Source organism: Diabrotica undecimpunctata, chromosome 2, assembly GCF_040954645.1.
Source record: "Diabrotica undecimpunctata isolate CICGRU chromosome 2, icDiaUnde3, whole genome shotgun sequence".
NCBI classification, from domain to species: Eukaryota; Metazoa; Arthropoda; class Insecta; order Coleoptera; family Chrysomelidae; genus Diabrotica; species Diabrotica undecimpunctata.
The window spans coordinates 12,458,616-12,483,045 of record NC_092804.1 but is presented as its reverse complement, the minus strand read 5'-3'; the positions used below and the strand labels follow the sequence as shown (position 1 = coordinate 12,483,045).

Genomic DNA, 24,430 nt, shown 5'->3' with positions numbered 1-24,430 from the left:
ATGTTATGTGACTAAGGACGCGCCTTTAGAAATTGAATATTTTAGCTTTATTGTAGATTAAAGCGTTCGAAAATTGTCTGTAAAGCCGTCTTTTTCAGCTTTATAGACAAGAGGGCAGAGACATTGAATTTCAATAGTCTAAGAAGCGCTACTTAGCTAAAACTCGAATTTTCTAGGAAACTACGAACTATACATTACAATTTTCATTGCGCCGAGACATTCGACATCCTCGTCGACGTTCTTCAGGGCTTCCAAGGTCTCAGTCTTCCGAGCCTCCAGACACTACTACACTCATCACTAATCAATGCATTGCTGGCTCCAATCATCTTCCAAAATCAATTCTATAGACAAATAGATAGTGCTCCAATGGGCTCCCACTATCTCCAGTAATTGCCAATATCTTTATGGAAGACTTCAAGAACCGAACACTATCCACATCAATGCTCAAATTTACATGTTGGCTACAATATATTGACGATACATTCGTCATTTGGCTCCATGGCAGGGATGTTTTGGTGTCTTTTCAAACTCATCTGAATACATCCTAGTAGCCAGTTCACGATGGAGGTAGAAACTGATTCATCCCCACCGTTTCTCGACATTATTGTAAATAAAAACCAATCCCAAGGTTTTCATCACTGTGTTTATCGAAACCCCACTCATACCAATCGTTACTTGCATGCCAACTCTTATCATCTACCTTTACAAATTAATTCAGTCATTAATACACTTATCTCCAGATCAATACGCCTTTCCGATGATGCAAGTAGATCCGCTGAGCTTTCTTGTTTAAAACAAGCCCTCGTCCAAAACGGTTACCGTGAAAATCACATTAATAGAAGCATCTACAGAAATCAATCTCCCACTCAATCTCAACCCAAAGACTCAGACTCTTACCATACGAAAGCTTTCATCGCTTACATCAAAGGTGTCACTGACAAAATCTACAAAATTTTCAAATCAAGAGGAATAAAGACAATACTTACCTCCCAACAAAAACTTTCATCTCTTGTCCGCTCAATCAAAGACAACATTCCAAATGAACAACACGGACTTTATGAAATTCCTTGTGCAGACTGCCCCCGATGGGGACTACTCAAGAAAATATCGTCTGCTCCAACACCGTCAATCTAAACCCTACTGCCAGCTACCATGCTAACCCCTACGCCAACCTCCATACAAACCACGTCACCATCGGCGGTACAAATGAACCGTACTCTGTTACCAGCACCAGTAACACATTCATTGGTTGGTGATCAGTATAGTAGAGTCTGGGGGCTTGGAATACTGAGGCCTCGGAACCCATGTCGACGCAATTTAATATTAATTCCTGTAATAGTAATAATCTCAGCTCTAGGTTTAATATATATATATATATATATATATATATATATATATATATATATATATATATATATATATATATATATATATAGATTAAAGTTTTTTGTTATTTTTAGGTACTACGTTCTTTTTTATGATACCTTAAATGTAACTGAACTTTTAGACGATGCAATCCATGAAAACAACATACCATTTCATAATATAATAAATAATATTACCTCCATTTCCGCAGAATATTTAACAAAAATTAGAGCCGTAGATATCAAGCTATTGGCTAATTTTTTAAAAGAATCAAAAGAATCAAATTTCACAAATTGTCAACTTATCTTACCAGATGCATTTAACGAAAGTATAACTATGACGAGCATTTTGTTAAACGTTGATCGTGATATATTTCAAGAAGATGAAACCAAGGACGCTGGTAACAAAATTTTATCGTACCTGTTCTCGGTGGCGGACTTGCTGAAAACATCATACTCCAATTGTGCTTGGAACGTTATCTTTGAAGTGTTATATTTGAACCAAAACGGTGTATTGGGCTTGCAAATTACTGATACAAATAATTACTGTAAATATCAAAATAAGTTATCTGATTTTATGATAAACAGTTCGGGAATATGGCTCGATAGTTTATTAGTATCACAATTAAGGGAATACGGTGTACAAAAGTTGTATTTAATCGTTCTTTCCTGCGATTCATTTTTTTATAACGGCGAAATTCTGACGAACAATGACAAGGTATTTGGCTTGTACATACCAAATATTGATGATACTTTTAACAATCAGGTAACAGTGATTTTTGATTCTTTCGTGTTTACTCCAGATACTGCTGGTTGTGTCACATGGGAAGATGAAAGTACTGAGTATGTAGAAAAAGGCCGGTGGGGATTGCAGAAGCAACTCAACTCGAATGGTGGATGTGAATGGTTTCAACAAGGATGGTTCTCGGTGAAGCTACTCGACGAACCCTTTAATATTACTTCATCTCTACAAGCCTTGGACGATAGCTTGCCAACTAGGGAAAAACTGAAACAACTGGAGGCTATATCGTCGTATTCTGAGGATTTTAAACCACAGGATGTGTATTTTCTTTTACAGAAATTACTTAATTGCCAAGATTTAAGCATTAGCGATCTAAATATTTTAAAACGAATAGGCGCTAATTTTTGTGACATACCCAATAACGTGAAAAGGAATGCGGAACGATTATTTCATACTAACCGTATGATTCTGGAAATTGTTTCGATTGTGGGATCTATTATTGAAACTAACACCGCCTACACAATCGGTAATAGACTCCAAATTATAAGTTGTAAACTCAATCAAAATAAAGAGTTATATTTAGCGAGGAATTTTATAAGTTGCCAGCCCTTATCCGAAAACGATTACAGTACAAATTTGGTTTATTATGGGAATACGAAAACCGCCGAGCAGGTCACGCTTTTTTCAGTGATTGCTTTTCAAAGTAACGACCTGTTTGACGAAGAATACGAGACTTCCCAAATATTAGGTATCTCGACTCTAGTCACCCCAGAAAGTTCCATTACTAAGTTCAAAATCACTTTTAAACACGACCAGTATAATGATCCAAGTTACTCCTGCGCCTGTTGGAACAATCACGAATGGACTTACTTTCATACCTTGCAATCAAAATACAACACAAGCTGCTACATCAACGACTTGCAGTACTGCGAATATGTGACTTTGGCAAACCTCGACATAAATAAAATACTAAATGACGTTTACAGCAAAGATGATGAACAGGACAGCAAATGTGATGAATCTAGTTTTTGTACTACTACGTTGCAAGTCACTTTAAACGCACTTAACAATCATTTTAGCGAGTTGGAGGCTTCCAATATTGATACAGTCTTCAACATATTTAACAAAATTAATTTAGATACAGAACAACAACTAGAATATATGGCGGATATTATCGATCTCCTTATGAATTTGGATAGAGAAATTCTAGCTAAAGCACAAACTCATAACAATTCGACGGAAAAGTTACATGAGTGTATTAATCGCCTGGTGAAAGATTATAAAGGTAAGCACAATATTTTTTACGATAACTATTTGTCTAATAATGTTTGTGTTTTTAGTTTTTGTTATATATATATATATATATATATATATATATATATATATATATATATATATATATATATATATATATATATTTAGGGATTCTCTACAGTATTCACTGCCTTCCCTCGCTCAACCGTTTCCATCTCTCTCGGTTGTTCCATTCTCCATCGTTACTCATGGCGTCGTCTACTTCGTTCCTCCAGGATTTTCGGGGTCGTCCTCTTTTCCTCCTTCCTATGGGGCTCCATTCGGTTATTCTCTTTATCCATCTGCTGTCGCTAGTTCTTCTTACATGTCCATACCACTTTAATCTTTTTTGTTCTATATATGTTAGTATGTCTGTTTCTATTGATGTTCTTTGCTTTATTTCGTCATTACTTCTCCTATCCATTCTTGTTACTCTGCAGCATCTTCGCAGGCATTCCATCTCTGTTGCTACTATCTTACTGCTGTTTTTCTTGTTTATGATCCAATTTTCAGCCCCATATATCATACTACTTCGCACTAATGTTTTATAAATCTGTGTTTTTGTCTTCATATTTAGGTGTCTATCCCACCATACTGAGTTAAGTTGTCGGATTGCTGTTATTGTTTGCCCTAATCTTTGTGTAATTTCTTTCTCTGTTGTTGCCTTTTGCGTGATTATAAACCCCAGGTATTTGAATTTATCCTTTCCTTTGATTGTTACGTTGTCATCAATCTGTAGATCTTCTATGTCTTCTTCACTTGTAGATAGGTACTCTGTTTTCGCGAGGTTAATATCTAGGCCAGCCTTGGTATTATCAGTTTTTGTTAAACTCGGTTCGCTAATCCCAGTCCAAACTGTCTAGTGAATTTAGTAATTATTTTTTTGCGAAGTTAGTTACTTTTTGACAGACTAAAAGTGGCTGGAAATTACTATACAACCAAGCACCCGTACTCATAGCCAATATTAATAGTAAACAAACTAAATAGTAAATAAAATAGAACTTTGCGAATTACCGACAATCAATATTTATTTATCTGCACCATATAATAAATAGTTATGTTAAATTATAACAACTAAATATATATTTTTTAAATATATACTACCCAAAATTTGATGGGTTTAGTATACACTTCGATTATTTAGAATAATTCTTCTTTTTTTAAAGAAAGAAGTCTGTAATAGCAGGATACTTGAGCTATTAATACCGAGAAGTAGGAATTGTTGTGTTGTAGGTTTCCGACAATGAATCTGTCAAAATTTGTCCGAGCTAAGCGAATGGAGATTAATGTATTTATATTATATAAAAGTTTTATTATTAGCATTTCGAGGATTCTTATTTTTTTATGCCGTCTGTTGTAAACCAGTTGTACTAGAGCCATTTGTCTTATTGTACAGCTGTTCCTAAAAAAAAGTAACTCTGGTTCCTCATACGACTCTTAAAGCGTATTTTGTAGAACATTGAGCAGTGTATTTTGAAGGATAAATACTTATTATTTACTTACTGTCACTGTCACTGCCAAATCTTAAAATTTGTCAGATAACTTATTCTGTTCAATCTCAAAAAATGGCTCCACATGCTAGCAAAGAACTAAAAGCAAGAATTGTAACGAAATTAGAAGATGGTTGGTCACTATCAACAGTTTTAAAGAACAACAGCAGAACAACAGTTTTAAATATTAATAAAAGATGGAGAGAACAGGAAACTCTCGAAAGAAAACAAGATTCCGAAAGACCAAAAATGTCTACCGCTCATTAAGATCGTACGCTTTTGGAAAGATTAGACGAGAATCCTTTTGAAGATTTGAAAACTGCAAGAATTATGTGACAGTTTCCGGGAAAAAAAACAACAACATGGCGCAGAATTAAAGCATCGCGTCTTAGATACCAAACTGCAGCAAAAAAACAAGCTCTTACAACACAACAGAAGCAATCAAGACTTATATTTGCTTTAAACCATCAGCTACAAAATCAAGATTTTTGGGACAGGGTAATATTTACAAATGAGAAAATTTTCAATCTTCTAAAAAGGACAAAATTGGGGTGTATAGACCAGATAATAATAGACTTAATCCTCTATATATTAATACATATCGAACAGCTGGTCATTTAAGCGCCAATGTATGGGGATGGATTTCATCTAGAGGAATGGGAATGGTATGGCATATTGATGGTATTTCCCAGTGAAGAACAGTTGTATCCAGAAAATAATTTTATCTTCCAACAAGATAATTGTTCTGTTCACACTGCAAATATAATAAACCAGTGGCTCTAGAATAACAACATCGAAACCTTACCATGGCCCAGCTACAGTGCAGATTTAAACCCAATCGAGAATGTGTAGGGGGTTATTATAAAACGGTTGTATCGGTGTAATTTTATACCTCAAAATGTTGAAGAGCTGTGGCAAGTTTGGGAAGAGCTCTCGAAGACAATTTCAGAGTTCCTTTCACGTAGGTGGACCGAAGACTACAAGCCGTTATCAATGCTGATAGAGATATTACAAAATATTAATGTTATTTTTACATACCTAAATTTGGTATAGTTTTGGTCTTCCAGAGCATCGCTTTTTTTCGAGAGTTTATTTTTCTCCCCATTTTTTATTAACAGGAAAATGTGGTTTTGCTTATGTTAAAATGTTTTGCTGCCTCTGATAGTGCCCAGTTATATTTTAATTTGGGGACAATTCTTGCTTTAATATATTGTTAAGTCGTTTGTTTTATTCCTTAATAATAATAAAAATAATAACAACAACCTTATTTTATGTAACTCTTTATAAAATGCAGGAATTCAAAATACAGTAAAACCTCCGTTAACCGAAATAATTGGGGGGAAGGCCGTTTCGGAAAACAAGAATTTCGGTTAAAAATAACATTGTTTTTTATAATATTCTTGATCAAAGTATTGGTATTAAAAAATACTATGAGTTGATTTCGTAATGTTTTCTAATAAGTAAATCCAAAATAAAGTAATAAAATTAAGGATAATGAACAAGTGTAACATGCTTTTTTAAAGAAATCTGCTATGTTTTTGCGTTTTCGTTTGACAACGATGTTTCCCTCTCCCTCCATCGTTAATTTGTAGGACGTCATAAGTTTGCCTCATTCGATTGTTTGACGAAATGTAAAGCAATCTGAAAAGGACAAAACTTTATGTAATGACAATCTTCGTCATCTGATATGCTCAGGTTGTCTTGATAAAGAACCATATCAATGATGTCCTGGTCGATGAATTCACGTTCTGAGTCATCAGCTGCTTACCAGTCACGTATCTCTTCTTAGTTAATTTCTTCATGTCCCGGCAAATTTTTAATGAAAGGTTTAATTTCTTCTGTCGTTTTCTTACCATTTTCTTCTTAAGGATCGTCAATCAAAATCTTTGTCAAAAATCAAAAAGTTTGTTCCAGCATTTTTCAAAAGTTGAAGATTTGATCTTGGCCCAGGACTCAGCTTACCAATAAAGATGTTTTATTGTTAAAGATTTGAGAATTTCGGGAACACTTTTGGATTAATTCATCTCCTGTAATAACAGATGTCTTGAGAATGCTTCTCTATAATGTCTCTTGAATGTCTCTATGACTCCCTGGTCTAACGGCTGGATTAAGCTTGTGACATTCGGTGGCAAAAATCTGACAATTGTCACCATTTTGTAGATTTTGAGGGTGATGCGGAATTTTCAACAAGCAACAATGCTTTGATGGGAAGGTTTTTTGATTTTAAAAAGGATTTTACACTTGAGACGAATTCATTTTCAAACCATTCTAAAACTAAAGTGGTCGACATCCATGAACTTTTTTGGCTTCTATACCTTAAAATGCCTTTTCGAAAAATCTTTTAGAGCTCTTGGTTTTTGTGATTTCCCAACACACATAGACATCAATTGGTGAGTGAAATTAACGGAATTGTTTACGTTTTGCGACAAACATTTACTTTTTGTTGACGAAATTATTGACACTGTCAGCTGTTTCGGTTAAACGATGTTTCGGTTAAAAAGGTTTCGGTTAAGGGAGGTTTTACTGTATTATCAAAAGTTAAACCTTAATAATTATTACAATTTATGAATTAAAATATGTACTCAATTGTTTGTTGTTTGTTTTTTTATTTCATTATTTGTCTGTCATAATAAATAAAATAAAATGTCAAACCAATCAAATAGACTGCTTAAAATGATCAAATCTTACTAAAGTCGTATCAGGTTTTTTTAAGAACCAGCTGTACAACTTACATTTATTCATGGTACCTATTCCCGGATTCTGGAACCATGTACTAGCTCGTAATGATTTATAGGATGGGTACCATATGAGTTTGAAATCACTTAATAGTCTTCGAAAAATATTTGTCGCCTGCTATTGAATGTCTTGCAGTCATGTAATATATGGTTGACTGTTTCAGGTCACCTGCTACACAGTATGCAGCTGCCTCCTCCTCCTTATTTCTTGAGCTCCTATCGGGTCATGGTGATAATCCAGATATTATTAGTTCGTTCTGCAATCTTCTGCCAGATGGTCGATTTCATGTAGGAATTTCCTATAGGGATTTTTCTATATATTCCATTGGAATCTGCTAGAATTGACAGGTTGATTCTGAGTTCTGTCCAAAACAAGCGTAGAATTCTTTTATGGACCCACATTTTGAAGGGTTTGATCTTACTTATATCGATTTTTTGAGTGGCTATGTTTAAGCTTGAACGTTAGGCTTGAAGTTGTGGCTTGAACCCTCGGCTTAATCCCTGCAGACTGGGTCGAGTGTTTTCTCTGCCTCATATCTGTCGTAGGCAAATGTCGACTTAAAAATATAATTTGTACTTGTATCTAGATACCTTACAGTCAGAACTTACCCTCCCATTGTTCTTCTTGTATTTATATCTTTTATCGAAGATTAGCGATTACTCTGGTAAATTTATTTCTATCAACTGGTATTTTAAAAATGATTTGTGCACCTAAATCAGTCCATTGTCTAATATTTTTAATTCACGTTATGTGTATATATATATATATATATATATATATATATATATATATATATATATATATTTAGGGATTCTACAGTATTCACTGCCTTCCCGCGCTCAACCGTTTCCATCTCTCTCTGTTGTTCCATTCTCCATCGTTTAGTCCTCTCTTACCCATGGCGTCGTCTACTTCGTTCCTCCAGGATTTTCGGGGTCGTCCTCTTTTCCTCCTTCCTATGGGGCTCCATTCGGTTATTCTCTTTATCCATCTGCTGTCGCTAGTTTTTCTTACATGTCCATACCACTTTAGTCTTTTTTGTTCTATATATGTTAGTATGTCTGTTTCTATTGATGTTCTTTGCTTTATTTCGTCATTACTTCTCCTATCCATTCTTGTTACTCTGCAGCATCTTCGCAGGCATTCCATCTCTGTTGCTACTATCTTACTGCTGTTTTTCTTGTTTATGATCCAATTTTCAGCCCCATATGTCATAATACTTCGCACTAATGTTTTATAAATCTGCGTTTTTGTTTTCATATTTAGGTGTCTATCCCACCATACTGAGTTAAGTTGTCGGATTGCTGTTCTTGTTTGTCCTAATCTTTGTGTAATTTCTTCCTCTGTTGTTGCCTTTTTCGTGATTATAAACCTCAGGTATTTGAATTTATCCTTTCCTTTGATTGTTACGTTGTCATCAATCTGTAGATCTTCTATGTCTTCTTCACTTGTAGATAGGTACTCTGTTTTCGCGAGGTTAATATCTAGGCCAGCCTTGGTATATTCTTCTTGTAGTTTCTTCATCATGTAGCTGAGGTCGTCTTGGTCTTGTGCAATCACTACTTGATCGTCTGCAAAACTTAATGTATATAGGTATTCGTTCCGTACCGGTACTTCCATGCCTTCGCATTTTCTTTTCCATGTAGTCACGGCTTTCTCTAAGTATATTTGTCTATGTCCTATAACTTATCTCCAAATGTATGTCCAAGATATCCCACTTTCCCTGATTTTATGGAAAAACTCCTCTCTCATTTTTTCAAGAACTTCTCCATGTCTTACGTCAGATCTCGAACGCTTCTCATTTATTTAATAGATCAACATCGATCTCCAACATCTGTCAACTTAAGAGCATCATATTAACAACGTTTTGAAACATATACAATCCTCTCCTGCTTCTCTTCACAATCTTCCTCTCCTACTTCTCTCAGTAACTTGGGAATCTTGTGTATCTTTGTATTGGGAAACTTTTTGTCACACAGTATCTTCGTATTGGTATACTTCGACTTATAATCATATTCTAGATACGTAAAACTTTACAAAATTCTTACAATCAGTCAACAATAACCATTTTATCTGTAGCAACTCCATCTTTAAATAAAAATTCCAAATACTTTGTTTTTGTCCGATAAAGATTGTCCTCATGAACTTGTCCTCACTCCACTGTTGCAGTTTATGCCTTAAATTTCTTCAAGTATTTATTACTAACACTACACCAGCAGTCACGTTACGTACCAGGGAATCTCACTCTTTAATTTCTCGGTTATCTTATCCAAAGCTATAGCTCTCTTATGTGGCTTGTATCCAAATAGTGTTAACACCCTTTAAGTCGTCAGTCCATCTGGTTGTTGGGCAGCCTCTGCTTAGTGATTCTTATCTTGGCCTCCACTCGACAATACGTTTTGTTTAATCGGTTATTAGATTATCTAGAAACTGGTTCTGCCCCATTTGATGTTGATTATTTAGATAGCTTCTGTTGTTTTCATTCTTCGACGTATTTCTTCGTTTGGGTTTCGGTCTTTCAGAGACACTTACAGACACTGATACTCCACAGCATTCGGAATCTTGTTTACTACATTTTTTTTAGTGTTTTTGCTCCATAAGTCAAAATAAGATAAGATTGGTCAAAGATTTTGAGGCATATAGGTGGGTCGGATTTTCAAATATTCACCAGGAACTCCTTTTTTATTGAACTTTCACTACAGAATCTCTAGAAACTCTATTATATGCTTTCTCAAAATCAATGATATATAACAATGATCAAAACTATATGACCTTTATTTTTTCTTGAACTTTGTTTGATAACCAACAGGTCTTTTTATTCTCAAACTTCATTGCTTAGATTTTTTCAAGTATTTAATAGCAGTTTATCTAATAATAATGGCCATGTTCCTCCAAATTGTATTACTTGACTTCCTATTACTATAACTTTCTTCCATGATCCAGTAAAATTTTTTTGTTAGTTTCGTCCTCATAGGACATTCTCCGTTTTTTATTTTCCGTTATTATAGATGGAGTAGAGTCATGGATCTTAACTGAAGCATCACTGAAGAAACTCACAACATTTGAAATCTGGTGTTATAGAAATTTAAGGTGATTACCAGTGTGGCTTCCAATAGGGAAGATCAACAATAGATCAGATCTTTATCTTGCGCCAAATTTTTGACAAGAGGAAGAGGGTGCTCAGGATTGATCTCGCGAGGAACCTTGTCTCCGAAAATTTCATGGGAATAAGATACAAAATCTGTCCAAACTCGTTACTCGATATTTGTATTCAGTAACCCCAAAAACGCCCGGGCATCAGGTACCTCGGAAACCATCGCCGTCATGATATTCGTGTTCAGCGACCCCAAAAACTCCCGAGTAGTAATATTGAACTCATTTCGTCAAATATTTCCAAATTACGAATTTATTATTTTCATCAATACGAAATATACTTTGAAAAATGCATTTTCCCTGTCCAATAATGCAGTTTTCATTTCGACTTCATCATTTTAGATCACAAAATTTCTTAACGCTCTTTCGAATCGAATCACAAGTTTCATTGAGATCTATTCTACTACAAAAAATGGTAGGTTTGTTTAAATTTATTTATCTCCTATTTCAGGAACAGTTAAAATAAAGCGTAAAAATTTTGCTGTTATAATTCAACCAAAAATTGCTGGTATACTATTCGATAAAGATGAGTATGAGTATTTTATAAAAGATGTAATATCTGATGAAGCACAAGTGGATAGTTGCCATACAGCCTTACTTATCAACAATACCTATCAAAATAAAGCTGGAACTTCAGAATACTACACAATTGTGACGGTATATTTCAATGACGCTCTTTTTATTGGAGAATATAATACAGTTGATGAAAAGAATGGAATTATTGTTGGTGTAGCAGTCTCAGATGAAAACTTACAGTTGTCCATGAGGTAATATTATTAATTTTACTTTGATTTTTACTTATGAAATACACCAGTCTGTATTTCATAACCGATTCATTTCTTTTTGTATTGTTTCCTTCTCGAATATATCTCAAAATTACAAACATCTGCCTTGCACTTCTCTCATAGTCTTTTCCTTCAGATACTCGTATTTTTGCTAGTATTTTTATTACATAGTCAATGTATTTTCGTTTTGTTATACCTTGTGAAACACTTATTTGTAATAAAGTCGTTATTTTAATAATAGTGCATAAAAGATCCCAATACAAGCCAATTAAACATTTTAAAATATATTGCTCCTACAAATTTCATTCCTAAATGTGGCGCTCTTGGAGAGACTAGAATTATCAATGGAATATCATAGAGAAACCAAGAACGCACTATGCCTAAAAAACAAAATTAAAATCGAATAGTACAAAAATCAAAATCGCCTAAAAACTAGAAAATGTAATAAAAAACCATTAACAAAACAATATGAAAGGAACAGAAAACTGCAGCTGACTCTAATTAGTCAGCCGTCAGATTGCCCGTGTTCTGATATAATGTACCGTCTCACTGTGTTCCGATGTGATATATCTGAACCCACAGAAAATGTAACTTGTGTCAGAAGTGGGATTAAATAAAAGAAGTTATTTTCAAGAATTTGTATGGTCAAAATAAGAAGCGAGACCAAGACGGAGGAACTTTGAAATATGATTGCCGCAATGGAACAACGTCGAAGAGTAGAAAAAGAGGCTAACAAGAAACGGCAAAAGAAAAATAAAACGTTGACAAGAAGCTGAAGAGGGACATCGTCAGGAAGAGAGTTGCTTATGAGTCTTATATCAAAAATAGATGCTTCCAAATTGGGTAAAGAATATATGAAACAAAATCTAAGAGATAAATAAAGATATGATTAAAGGAATTTAAGTAAAATGAAGTCTAGTGACGAAGATACATAATGATGTAATGAGAACTCTTGACAATATCCAGTTAGACATAAAAAATAAGCAACTGACAGTTGTAGGAAAATCAGAAGTAGGCTTTATTTACTACGCTGTCAACGAAATAAATTAAGCTTCCTAAATTTGACGACAAGACCTCCCGGCCAGTGTACAGAAAGCAATTGAAACTGCATGGATGGGCAAATGAACAGAAGACAACAACTATCATATTACCACTTTAAAATAAAGCTGTCAAAATTCGCAAAAACATCCCAAAGGTCAAAGCTATGATAGTTTCTTATCGGTTTTAGAACCAAGATACGTAAGCCAGTACTTCAAATAAGTCTACCAAAGTTAACCAAAAGTGCATATCCAAGGCTCCAACTAATCTGTGCAAAAATATGGAGCGGAGGTGGAAAAGATGGCATGACTCGCTTGGCCAGAAGCTCCGGAAGAGTTTCTACCCCAATTTAACATCCAATGCTTTCTCGACAGCCTGCGCGATTAAGATCTACAGCAGACATTATGACTAGGGAGAGAGCTCTACTAAATATTGAATAACGCCATTGTCACAGCCTTGGAGTACGAAGTTGTGAAGAATGTGTCCTGCCATCAACGCAAAGTCCATCATGAGGTATTGCCAAAGTAGAAGAAGATGATCTAAATACTCTAAATAGCTGGAGAGACTTAAGTCTTTGAAACAAAAACGTCAAAAAATGTTACTATTTTGGATTAGTAGGCCATCTTCAACGAGATTGAGAACAACGTACAAGAGGATAGAAAATCGAACGGCAGGCAATCCCCTCAACAGCAACGCAGTTACGAAAACTGAAAGAAGCCAACGTCAAAAGGCGCACGTTGGCTGCTGTTACCTGAGCCCCGAAATTCTCAATATTTGGAATAAGACGAAATAACAATTTAGTTGTCGATGAACTTCTCAATAGCCATAAATCCAATTTTATCATCGATACTGGGGCAACAAGGTCAGTGATAAGTAAACGTTTCCCGGATCAGTCATTTATGACAATGTTGATACCTCCCATACGACGGGTAAAAACATAATTGTTTATGGGAAGAGATATATAAGAATCGAACTGGGACATGTCGAGATAGAAGTATTATTCCTAATAGCCGATATCGTAGATGGGCATCCAGAAGAACAAGGTCATGATGGTCTCATTATTTCTAGATGTTTGGTAGATGGAAAGAATAAGGCCATTCCGGTAAGAATGACCAACCCAAATGACAACAAGATCACTTTGAAAAAGGACCAGTACTTAAAATATGCGGGTCAGTTATAAGGGTGACCAGAACAAAATATACACACCAATTCTCCACTGAACTGTTAGAAAATCCAAAGAAGACATGAGATTCTACTTCCACTTCATTTCTACAGAGGCGCAACGTCGAATTGCTTTCTATTTCGAGAACATTTGTTTTTATTATAAAAGCTGCCCAGGTGATCTTTAAAAATTAGTATTGGTGAATTGTTTTGTAAGCAATATCAGTGTGAATTGTAAGTGAGAAATATTAATGTAATTAGAATTTGTGATATTTTTAGCATATCACAAATTCTAATTACATTAATAATTTGATGGATATTAATTTTTAGTATGTCGTTTGAAAATTACAAAAACAACACAAATTGTGTATACTGGAAACATAAAGCTTTGGATTCTAATACAGAGACAGGTTATTGGGAACCTATTAGTAAATGTCCTTGCGAAAGTACAGAAGGTACATATTTTGCTCTTTTAGAGAGCCATAACGTAACTAATGATTTAGAGCAAGTATTTAATTCCAATGTCTCAATTGACGAACAATTGCAGAAAGTGATAAATATATTGGATATCCATAGCCAGAATTTAGAGGCTTTCGATGTTCATCTTGTAGCAAGTATACTAGGTAAGTCTATGTTTCTATAGTCGTTTAAATTTCATTCAAATAGTTTTTGAGGTAGGTTTTACCTTTATATTTACTATTTATATGATTGCTGTTATAATTATCGTCATTACTATTATCATAGTAATCATCGTCAATCTTTTTTGACATCCTGAGCATGCGGTGCTAGCACCATACCTCTAAAGTATACGTATATACGATTCATAAAATATTTGTGGTAAACTGCATAAGGATAATATTGTCTTATCTGTACACAAGAAACTCAAAATCAGTCATAAATATATTTATTTATATATCGTTCATTTATTTTTTTAGGAAAACTACTTAAAGAATCAACAGTGACTACTCAACATATAGATTTCTCTTCAGCAATAATCAGCCAGTTATATTTAGTGAACACAAACGTTCTTCAACGATCTCAAGAAAAATATGGAGCAACAGACAATATTCTCTATACACTTGATGAAACTACACAATTATGCAATGAGACTTTTAGTTCAGGGTTACTGCACAATAATTTTTTGCTAACAAAAATCAATATCCAAAACTCTAACATTACTGGTTTGATATTGAATAATTGCTCTGAGAGTCTTTGTAATATAACACCTTTGCATTCTAATCAAACGATAGAAGATACTGCAGAAAAAATTCCTTTTAAAACTGCATTACTTTTTAGTGAAGCATTAAAAAAGCAAATAGATGAAAATATAGATCCTGTAAATCTTATTGTAAGCGTTCATTTCAGCAGCCATCTATTTAGAGAACAACAGCAAAGAAGTTTAAGTACTAGCAAAATATTGGGGATTATTTTGGAAGGTAAAATTTTTCACATTTTTTCTATACATTAAAAAAAAGAATTATTTGTTAAGAGCTTAATTACATTTTTTAAGTTGAACATCATGAGACTTGAATCTATTCTTTATTTACTGTCTTCTGCTAGTATTTACTGTCCACCATCGTGCCAAGAGGATGTTTCGTACAGACGAGAAAGTGTTGCCTTACGAGATGTCCCGAACTATCTTATCTGGAATCTAGCAAACTATCTCAATACGGTAAGAGCGCATTACAGTGCCAACAACGAAAGGTTTCAGAAATGAAAAACATTTCTAAGCCCATAATTGTAAACAAAACGGTAATGATTAGAGGGATGACTCCAGTACCTGCCCCTAATACTACTCTTAGTGAAACAGACTCTCCGCAAAGTATAAAAAAACACCTCTCTGGATAAAAAAAAGATGGAGAGAGGCAAAAATGACTGCTGGGACATGGACCGCAGCAGGTCTGAATAAAACCAAAGTCAGGATACCAACAACACTCTAGGAAAAAAACTTCAGGTGAATACCATCACTCACCTCTCAAGAAAAAATTGCTAAAAAATCAAGGAACTCTAACAGACAGACTAGGTTATATAGGTAGCATTTTTTTTCTTTTCTTTTTGCCTTTTTGAAATTTTTTCATTTGGATTTACTAGATTAGGAATACTAATTTTAATATATTTTGTTTCGGATGATACGCATCATAACACGGTTTATTTCATGGCACTCAAGTTTTTTTATATTGAGAGCACAGTCATCAACAATATATTTATTTAATTAATCTGGAATTGTATAAAGCGTTGTCAATGACAATTACGCTGTTTTGGGCAATTTTGGGAGAAGAGTTTTTTCAAACCAAGACTCAAAAAGATCACTGCCCGTATCATCGTGGTAGTCCAATGACGCATTTTTAATTTTTTTGGCAGATATCAAATTGCGTCGTTGATCCATCCGTTTTCTCCACCGCAGTGTAAAATAATAATTTTTTTACCTTTATTGGATGGTAATACAACTGAATTTTTTTTATTGTTGTTTATCTTTATCCAGCCTTTTTTATGTTTATGTTTATGTTTATGTTTATGTTTCACCCAAATATACAATGTTTCGTTTCATGTTTCTATACTCCATTATATTTCGTATAAATATTTCAATATACTCGTTTCGCAAAAAAAATTATTCTGCTGCTTTTCATAAGTATCTGACGTTTATGTATAGTTCTATACTTAAAATTTTCCAATCAGTGTCTATCGAAGAGTTTCAATCATGGAAAAAATGTTGGCGTATACCTTTGTTATACTTGTAGGTTGAATCAAGTGGCGTCTTATTTTTTTAGACTTCCCATTATTTTTTCGCTTTTTTCTTGATGTAGATGTTCCTTTTATAATAGAACTTTTGGGCACATATTAATTTGGGCACTTTTGTTAAAAATACAGTTTCTGTTCACAGTACAGTTCAGAGCACTGTCCTTTATACACAATTTTTACCATAGATTTGGCACCGTTAGAGAGATATTTGAGATTTCGCTTGCGTTTTACATAAAAGTTCATTCGTTTACCAAATTCCCATCAGTAAACATGAGCACGTGTTGATATTCGCCGTCTCATTCGTCAAGAGGCTATTAAATATAATTTATTACCTTAAGCGAGACAGATTCTCATGTTACAGATCCCAACTTGCCGGCATTTTAAATTCAAATTGTAACGTGTTGATTTTTAAGTTAATATATTGTGTTATATTTATGTTATAGTTATTGTTAAGTTATTTACTGGTCGTGTTATTATTTAGAGTTTAGTTTAATTGTGATATAATGATTAAATTTCAAGAAATTCTTACACTAACAGTTTCAAAAGTAAATATTTTTAAAAATCATATGATACATAGGTCGTACATCAGTACGACCCTGTTTGGCTTACACGTGGTTCTATTGACGATTGGGAATTTGTAAAATGAATAGGGTTTAGTAGCTCTGTAAATATTCTAATTCATAAGAATCTTCTTCTATTGGTCCTTCAACCTGATGCTCGGAAATATTGTTTTCTCAAGAACGCCACATTTTAAAAATGTCTACCTACGTAATGTCTTTAGTGAAAGAATTTTTACTACAACAAGCACATGCAACTAAATTTATTACAGGCTAAGTTTGAAATATAACTGAATAACAACATTTCTTGTTTACAACTATTTGCAGTGATACGTAATAATATAAAAACGTGGTATATCTATGACTCACAAACTTTCCAATTCGGGTAAAGTAATTAGCAGACTAAACATTATACTTTCTCAGTAAATCATCGTCTGTACAAAAAATTACATTCGTAAAATTTATTGTGAGTGTAAGTCCGGACCTTTATATTTCCATTCATGCTGTTATCGGTAATATGATTCAGGTATTAAAAGCTTAAATAATGCATATTCTGACCAAATTCCGTTTATACTAAACGTGTATAGATAAGTGTCGTTTTATTCGTCGGTCTTGTCTATTTCCCTAAACGGAAATCGTGGATGACCGATGAAATACTTGAACTTATTGACCAGAGAAAAAAAAACAAAGAAAATCTCCAAGAATATAAGAGAATACATACCATCGTCAGAAGAAAGATATGAGAACCCAAAGATAAACAAAAAACAGAGTAATGTCAAGAAATAGAGGAGTATTAGAGTCGATATGATAACTTCAATGTCCATCGAAAGGTGAAGTAAATAGCTGGAAAGTTCAAAAAATCAACAGTGGAAAAATAACAAATGATGAAGGCAATCTTGTCATAACCAAAGAAAATAAAAAGAAAGTATGGGAACAAATGATGGAAGTGCTGAAGAGGACAGGGATTGACGGAAGAGATCTAAACATAATAGCTAATCTGTATTGGAATCAATCTGCGGTGCTCCGAATAGATGGGGAATATACAAATCAGGTCAAAATCTTAAGGATAGTGAGACAAGCGTGCATAATTGCACCACTGATATTCAAACTGTACTCGGAGCACATTTTTAAAGAGGCTCTAAAAGATATTAATGTAGGCATCTAAATAAATGGAGTCAAGCTCAATAACCTGCAGTATGCAGATGATACAATAGTGTTTTCCAATACCATAGAAAGGCTGCAAAACTTAATAAACAATTAACGAAAACGAGTAGAAAATATGGACTGGATATAAACACCAGCAAAACCAAGCTAATGATCATCAGCAAGGAAAACATAACTGGAGCAAATCTGTATGTGAACCAAATGAGAATTGAACATCTCACAGTACAACTACTTGGGAACTATAATCAATGAGTCGTGAGACAATACCCAAGATATTAAATGTTGCATCGGAAAGGCAAAAAGTGCATTGTTGACTATGAGCTATGTTTTCAAGAGCTATGACCTCACCCTAGAAACAAAAATTCTTCTTCAAGTGCCATCTCCGCGGCGGAGGTCGGCAATCATCATAGCTATTCGGACTTTTGAGACGGCTGCTCTGAAAAGTTCATTTGATGTACATCCGTACCACTCTCTCAGGTTGCGCAGCCATGACATTCTACGCCTCCCTATGATTCTCTTTCCTTGGATCGAAACAAAAATAAGGATCCTTAAATGTTACGTGTACTCAATGCTTCTGTACGGAGTAGAAACGTGTACATTAAAGGACAAAGCTTGAGGCTTCTGAGCTATGGTTATAAAGAAGGATCTTGAAGATACCATGGACAGACAAAATTACCAATGAAAAAGTACTACGGAGAATGATCACAACCGCGGATTTAGTCAACATCGTGAAGAGCCGTAAGCTGCAGTATTTGGGACATAAAATGAGAAATCAAGACAGATATGAGCTACTCCAATGCATTTTGCAAGGTAAAATTGAAAGAAAAAGGGTCCCAGAACTAAAAAGAATATCCTGGCTTGATAACCTGAGAGCATGGTATAGAAAGACCTTAATACAGCTATTTCGTGTAGCAACTAACAAAGTAATCATAACCAGAATGATCGCCAAGGCACCCTAAGAAGAAGATTCTCCTTTAACCCCGTTTTACATGTTAATTGCCTTTGAACATCATCTCTTTGGTTTAGATTGTTCGGATTTTTTAATTCCTATTGCTTTTCTGATTTCACGTTTTCTTTTAATTTCTGTAAGTTGCGTCTAGTATCGTCCTTTAGTGTGTGACGACGATCAATTAACGATTTATCTATTAACGGTTTTATTGCTAATTTTATTCCTTGTAATTTCACCATAAGTATTAATAGAGCGATTTGTAACACATTTTGGCTTTTAATTTATAGGTATAAATGAAAAACTTGCTGGTTCGATTTATCTTATACATAATAAAGATAATATAGAAGAGACGGCAAATAGTAGTTGTGCATATTGGAAGTATCAGGTAAGAGTTTCTGATAACAAAAATGAAATGTTTATTAATCATTTCCTATTTTGTAACAAAGGGTGTAATATTATTTTTAAATAGCGAAACAGTAATCCATTAATACACTCTTGTTTTATACGGAAGGACTTTCATATTCTTGGGGAAATTTAATAAAACACAATAAATTGTCATAACTAAGTATAATTCCCGATTAAGTAACTTGAGACTTGAACAATATCCGGAAACTGAAATGACTTATAACTTCTGGTCATAGTAGTATAACTACTCGTTATTTGATTATCACCTAAAGCTAAGATTATTAGTATTACAAAAATGATCGCGTCAATTATTACTGCTAAGAGCTTTCGACATCCTCTCTGATGTCTTCTTTAGAACTTCGGGTGCATCGGTCTTCCGAGTCCCCAGACACTACTACACTGATCACTAATCACTGCACTAGTGCTGCTGCTGGGTTAATTTATACCGCCGTTGGTAAAGTGGTTTGGGCGGGGGCTGGCGTGGGGATTGGCGCGAATATGTATTATCAGCAAGGACCAATGTATCGTCAACATATCGTAGCCAACATGTGGATTTGAGCATTGATGTGGATAGTGCTCGGTTACCGCAAAAAACACATAAATAGGAGCATCAATCTTCCACTTAATCTCAACCAAAGACTCAGACCCCCATCATACAAAAGCTTTTCTTCCTTACATCAAAGGTGTCGCTGACAAAATTGACAAAATTCTAAAATCAAGAGCAATAAAGACAATATTTACCCCCAACCAAAACTTTCCTCTTGTCAGATCAAACAAAAACAGTATTCCAAATAAACAACAAGGAGTTTGTGAAATTCCTTGTGCAGACTGCCCCCGATCTTATATAGACCAAACAAATCGTAGAATCCAAAAAAGGATTTATAAACATTCCATTTCTGTTCGCAATTCCGATTCAATTTCAGCTCTAGGTCAACACTGTCTTCATACAGGTCACAAAATTGATTTTGAAAACTCCCAAACCTGAAGGTATAAATGTACCGTCCTCTGTTCCCAGTAGCAGTAGTGCAGTGATTTATGGATCAGTGTAGTGGTGTCTGGGGACTCATGAGACTGAGATCCCCGAGACACTGAAGAAAACATCAGAGTATGTCGAAAGCTCGGCTCGTAATAATCGACGCGGTTCAACTCGGAAGCCTGGTGAGTTTAATATTCATTTTTGTAATATTAAACTTAAGTTTTAGGTTTTATTACACTAACCGCGGAAAAAAGGAATAATACACACACAAAAAAATATTAAATGTAAAATTCATCAATATATTGTATCGAAATAAAATTAATAAAAAATACCAAACGTAAAATTATCTTTATTTAGCATTATTATATATCTTATATATTATATATCTGCTATAGCGCAAAACAAAGTTATACTATAAATATTCAACATCTACAATACACAGATTAGATGATCCAACGTATTTTCCGGTTCTAGGAATTAATGAGGGAACTGTTTATATTTAATCACCGATAAAATATTTTTAATCCACTATAAACTCGCTGTGAATGACTTTCGAAAATGAAAAAAATGAATTATAATTTGAAAGTCCTTCTTAGGCTCCAACTGCTCCTGCTTCGGGTATTCTCCTCTTAAGTCGATCTATGCTCAAAGAAATTATTTCTAATTCAAATTTTAATTGACAATATGCTGCTGCTTCTAACTCTCCGAATCTGGTGTCCGCTCAAAAAAGACATAGTCATCCTATGCTCAAATAATTTGTATTTAAAGAATGTTACAATTGTGAGCTTTGGAGATCTCTGCTTACACTGCTTGGCAGCTACCACAAAACTTAACTTTTTTTGCCAACCAAACCCCGGTTTCCTTTCTCATCACTTCCTCCAAATCTCTTCTTTGACCAATCACAACACTCCAAGAAAAGACTTCTATAGAGGCCTTATAGAGTAGAATAAACTTATTTAAATGATGCAATTATCATTTTATCACACTATTTAATTCTCTTATCTCAATATCTATGCTTTACATATGATAGGTAAGGTCCAAAGAATACCGGAATAATAAAAAAAACATATATGATACAACATTATATATTGAAATAAAATTCACACTCAAATATCTTTAACAAAAATTATCTCATATAATAATTATCAAAATTTTGTTCTACGTACGTGAACCTTTAAAAATTAATGTTATATACAATATAAATTAAAATTTCAAATCAAAATTATTGTTCTAAATCTCCTGATCAAAATATTTCTATCTTTTCTAAAGCAATTAAAAAGAAACTTTGTTAATAAAGAAACACTGACGAATGGTAAAAAACTATCTCTCTGATGATGAGTTGTCCAAATCCTTGTTCCTTGTAGCCTACACTATCTATTCTTAGCAGTTCCCTAGGTAATCAGCAATCTTACAACAAATTATTGCAAGCCTCTCGTCTTTAATGATCTCCTTCAAATGCACGTATCGTTCAAAAGATGCTAGCCTCTTCTCCTCTCGATAAACTGAATCTCTCATTCCGGCCTGAACAGTGACTCTTGGAATATATAAGTAGAAAAGTATAACTTACAATATTTTACTGGATCAGCTTCCGTCAGATACACTTACTCCAAGAAAACTCACAAACATTCACTTCTAATGCTTACTATCACTTGGGAACCACCAGAGAACAACGACTGTTCGCCTTGCACCCTTGGAAAACAACTGATTATCTTTTCTCCCTCAAAAATCTAGCTAAACTCTCATTCCTACATACCAATAAAACTTTTTTCAATCTCCTCCAATCAAAGCTCGTCATACGTATCCCCATCTCTTCATTTAGATAACAAACAACAATTTTACCTACAATTATAAATTTCCTAAAAACTATTAACATGCTAATCGGTTTCTACAAATTCTTAAGAACTAACGGAGTAAAATAATTTCTAAATATTCTGTTCTATTGTCTTATTCACAAGTCCATTTGGAAAACCCGCTCGCATTGTTCATGACTTCACTTAAGCTCACTCACGTCACTCGAATATATTTTACAAAGAAAATAATTTATGCATATCTTAAATTTTGTTTACTACAGGTCATCCAGGATAATCGACTTTCATTTCTTCGAAATATCTTTTATAGTTTATTAGTTGAATTACTTGCATTATTATATTTTGTACTTTGAAATATATTAAGAGCAAACCAATATTATTTTCAATTTTACATAGCATAGCAACTCCCCAGGATATCTTGAAAATTTATTTAAATGGTCTATTTAGTAATTTTTAATTTTATCTTTGGCTGATAAAATGAATCATAACAATATATATATATATATATATATATATATATATATATATATATATATATATATATATATATATATATATATATATATATATATATATATATTTTCTTTTTAGATAATTAACATACATTTGTTTTATAGGTTGATAAACTTAAAGGATATTGGCAAGATGACACCGTTCCTAATGCAACAGATAAAGGCTATATTAAGTGTGAATACAACCATCTGACGCACTTTGTCCTGCTTCTAGCCGGCTCCAGCGATGTTATAAACGATCTTAACACCAGTCAAATTTTAGATATGATAACTAATGTCAACAGCGTTCTTTCTCTACTGGGGCTCTTCGGTATATTACTAACAGCCGTTTTATTTGACAGATGGAGAAACAATACCGGAAATCAAATATTAATAAATTTTACTTTAGCTGTTTCTATAAAAAATGTTATGCTCTATATAAGTGAGGGGATATCTAACGAAAACAAAACCAGCATGGGTTGTACCATTACTGGAGGTATTTTGCATTATTCTATACTTTCCGAGTTCTGTTGGATGTTGATAATTGCTATCCTCCAATTTAAAAGGTTTGTCGAAGTTCTTGGAGGTCCTCTAAAGTACGTATTGTTAAAAGCATGTATTTGCGGATGGGTTTTTCCCGCTCTTCCAGTTTTCCTCATTTTTATAATAGATGTAAATAACTACAACAAAAGTGGTGTTGGGTTATGCTACCCATCTGGACTGGGACTATATTTAGGAGTATGGCTTCCTCTGATTGTCATAATCAGTATTAACTTCGTTATTTTTGTTTTTATTCTTTACAATGTTTTTCACAAGAAAACTGAATATAGAGACCAGGTTAACCATGAAATTTTATTCCAGTGGAGACTTGCAATTTTACTGTTTTCTATGCTAGGCTTGACATGGCTGTTTGGGTTTTCAGCTCTTATTTTTAATACTCCAGTATTCGCTGTTGTATTTTGTTTTATGGCTACATTGCAAGGGTTTATTATGTTCTTGTTTTTTATCGTTTTTAATAAAAATACCAGATATTTATATGTTCAAGGTTTCAGCTGGTGGATGTATTCCAAAGGTTATAAAGACAGACTAAATTAATAGATTATAGTATACACAGTATATGAGGTGTGATTATATAACAACGAGGTACACTCTGTTACAAAAAAAGTTTGCACGTTTGCCAACGTGAGTCCATTTTCAATAGCTACGAATAGACAAGAAAAGACTTTTGGTTTTATTGTAACTTGAACATTATATTGTAATATTCAAGTAAGTTTATTTCTCTCGTCTATTAACGTCAATAAAAACATAAAAAAGATGATATGATGAAATGGTTATAACAGTTAGATTTGTCTATAAATAAGTATTTTTGTGAAATTATTCAAAATTAAAATCTACCAAACTTATTTTATATTTGTTTTATTTCTAATCCATGGTAATTTTGTTTTATTGCATATTTTATGCAACCTCCATAAAACTAAGAGTTTATCAGTACATCAGTGTCAGCAGAGTTATTAAAAACGAAAGTGTAAAGTTTGGCAAATCATTACCTATTATAAAGAAACATAAATCAGAGCTAGAT

General features: G+C 33.7%; 1 protein-coding gene across 1 annotated transcript in view; it reads left to right on the top strand.

Moving 5' to 3' along the window:
• Nucleotides 1-24,228, top strand: part of LOC140434198 (uncharacterized) — a 68,655-nt gene extending 44,427 nt beyond the window's left edge. The window contains exons 6-11 of the mRNA XM_072522282.1: nt 1,461-3,391; nt 11,230-11,545; nt 14,093-14,385; nt 14,698-15,198; nt 19,459-19,556; nt 22,978-24,228. Of these exons, the coding sequence (XP_072378383.1) occupies nt 1,461-3,391; nt 11,230-11,545; nt 14,093-14,385; nt 14,698-15,198; nt 19,459-19,556; nt 22,978-23,946 (4,108 nt within the window). The 3' untranslated portion in view covers nt 23,947-24,228. The remainder of the gene's footprint in view (nt 1-1,460; nt 3,392-11,229; nt 11,546-14,092; nt 14,386-14,697; nt 15,199-19,458; nt 19,557-22,977) is intronic.
• The last annotated feature ends 202 nt before the right edge of the window (nt 24,229-24,430 follow it).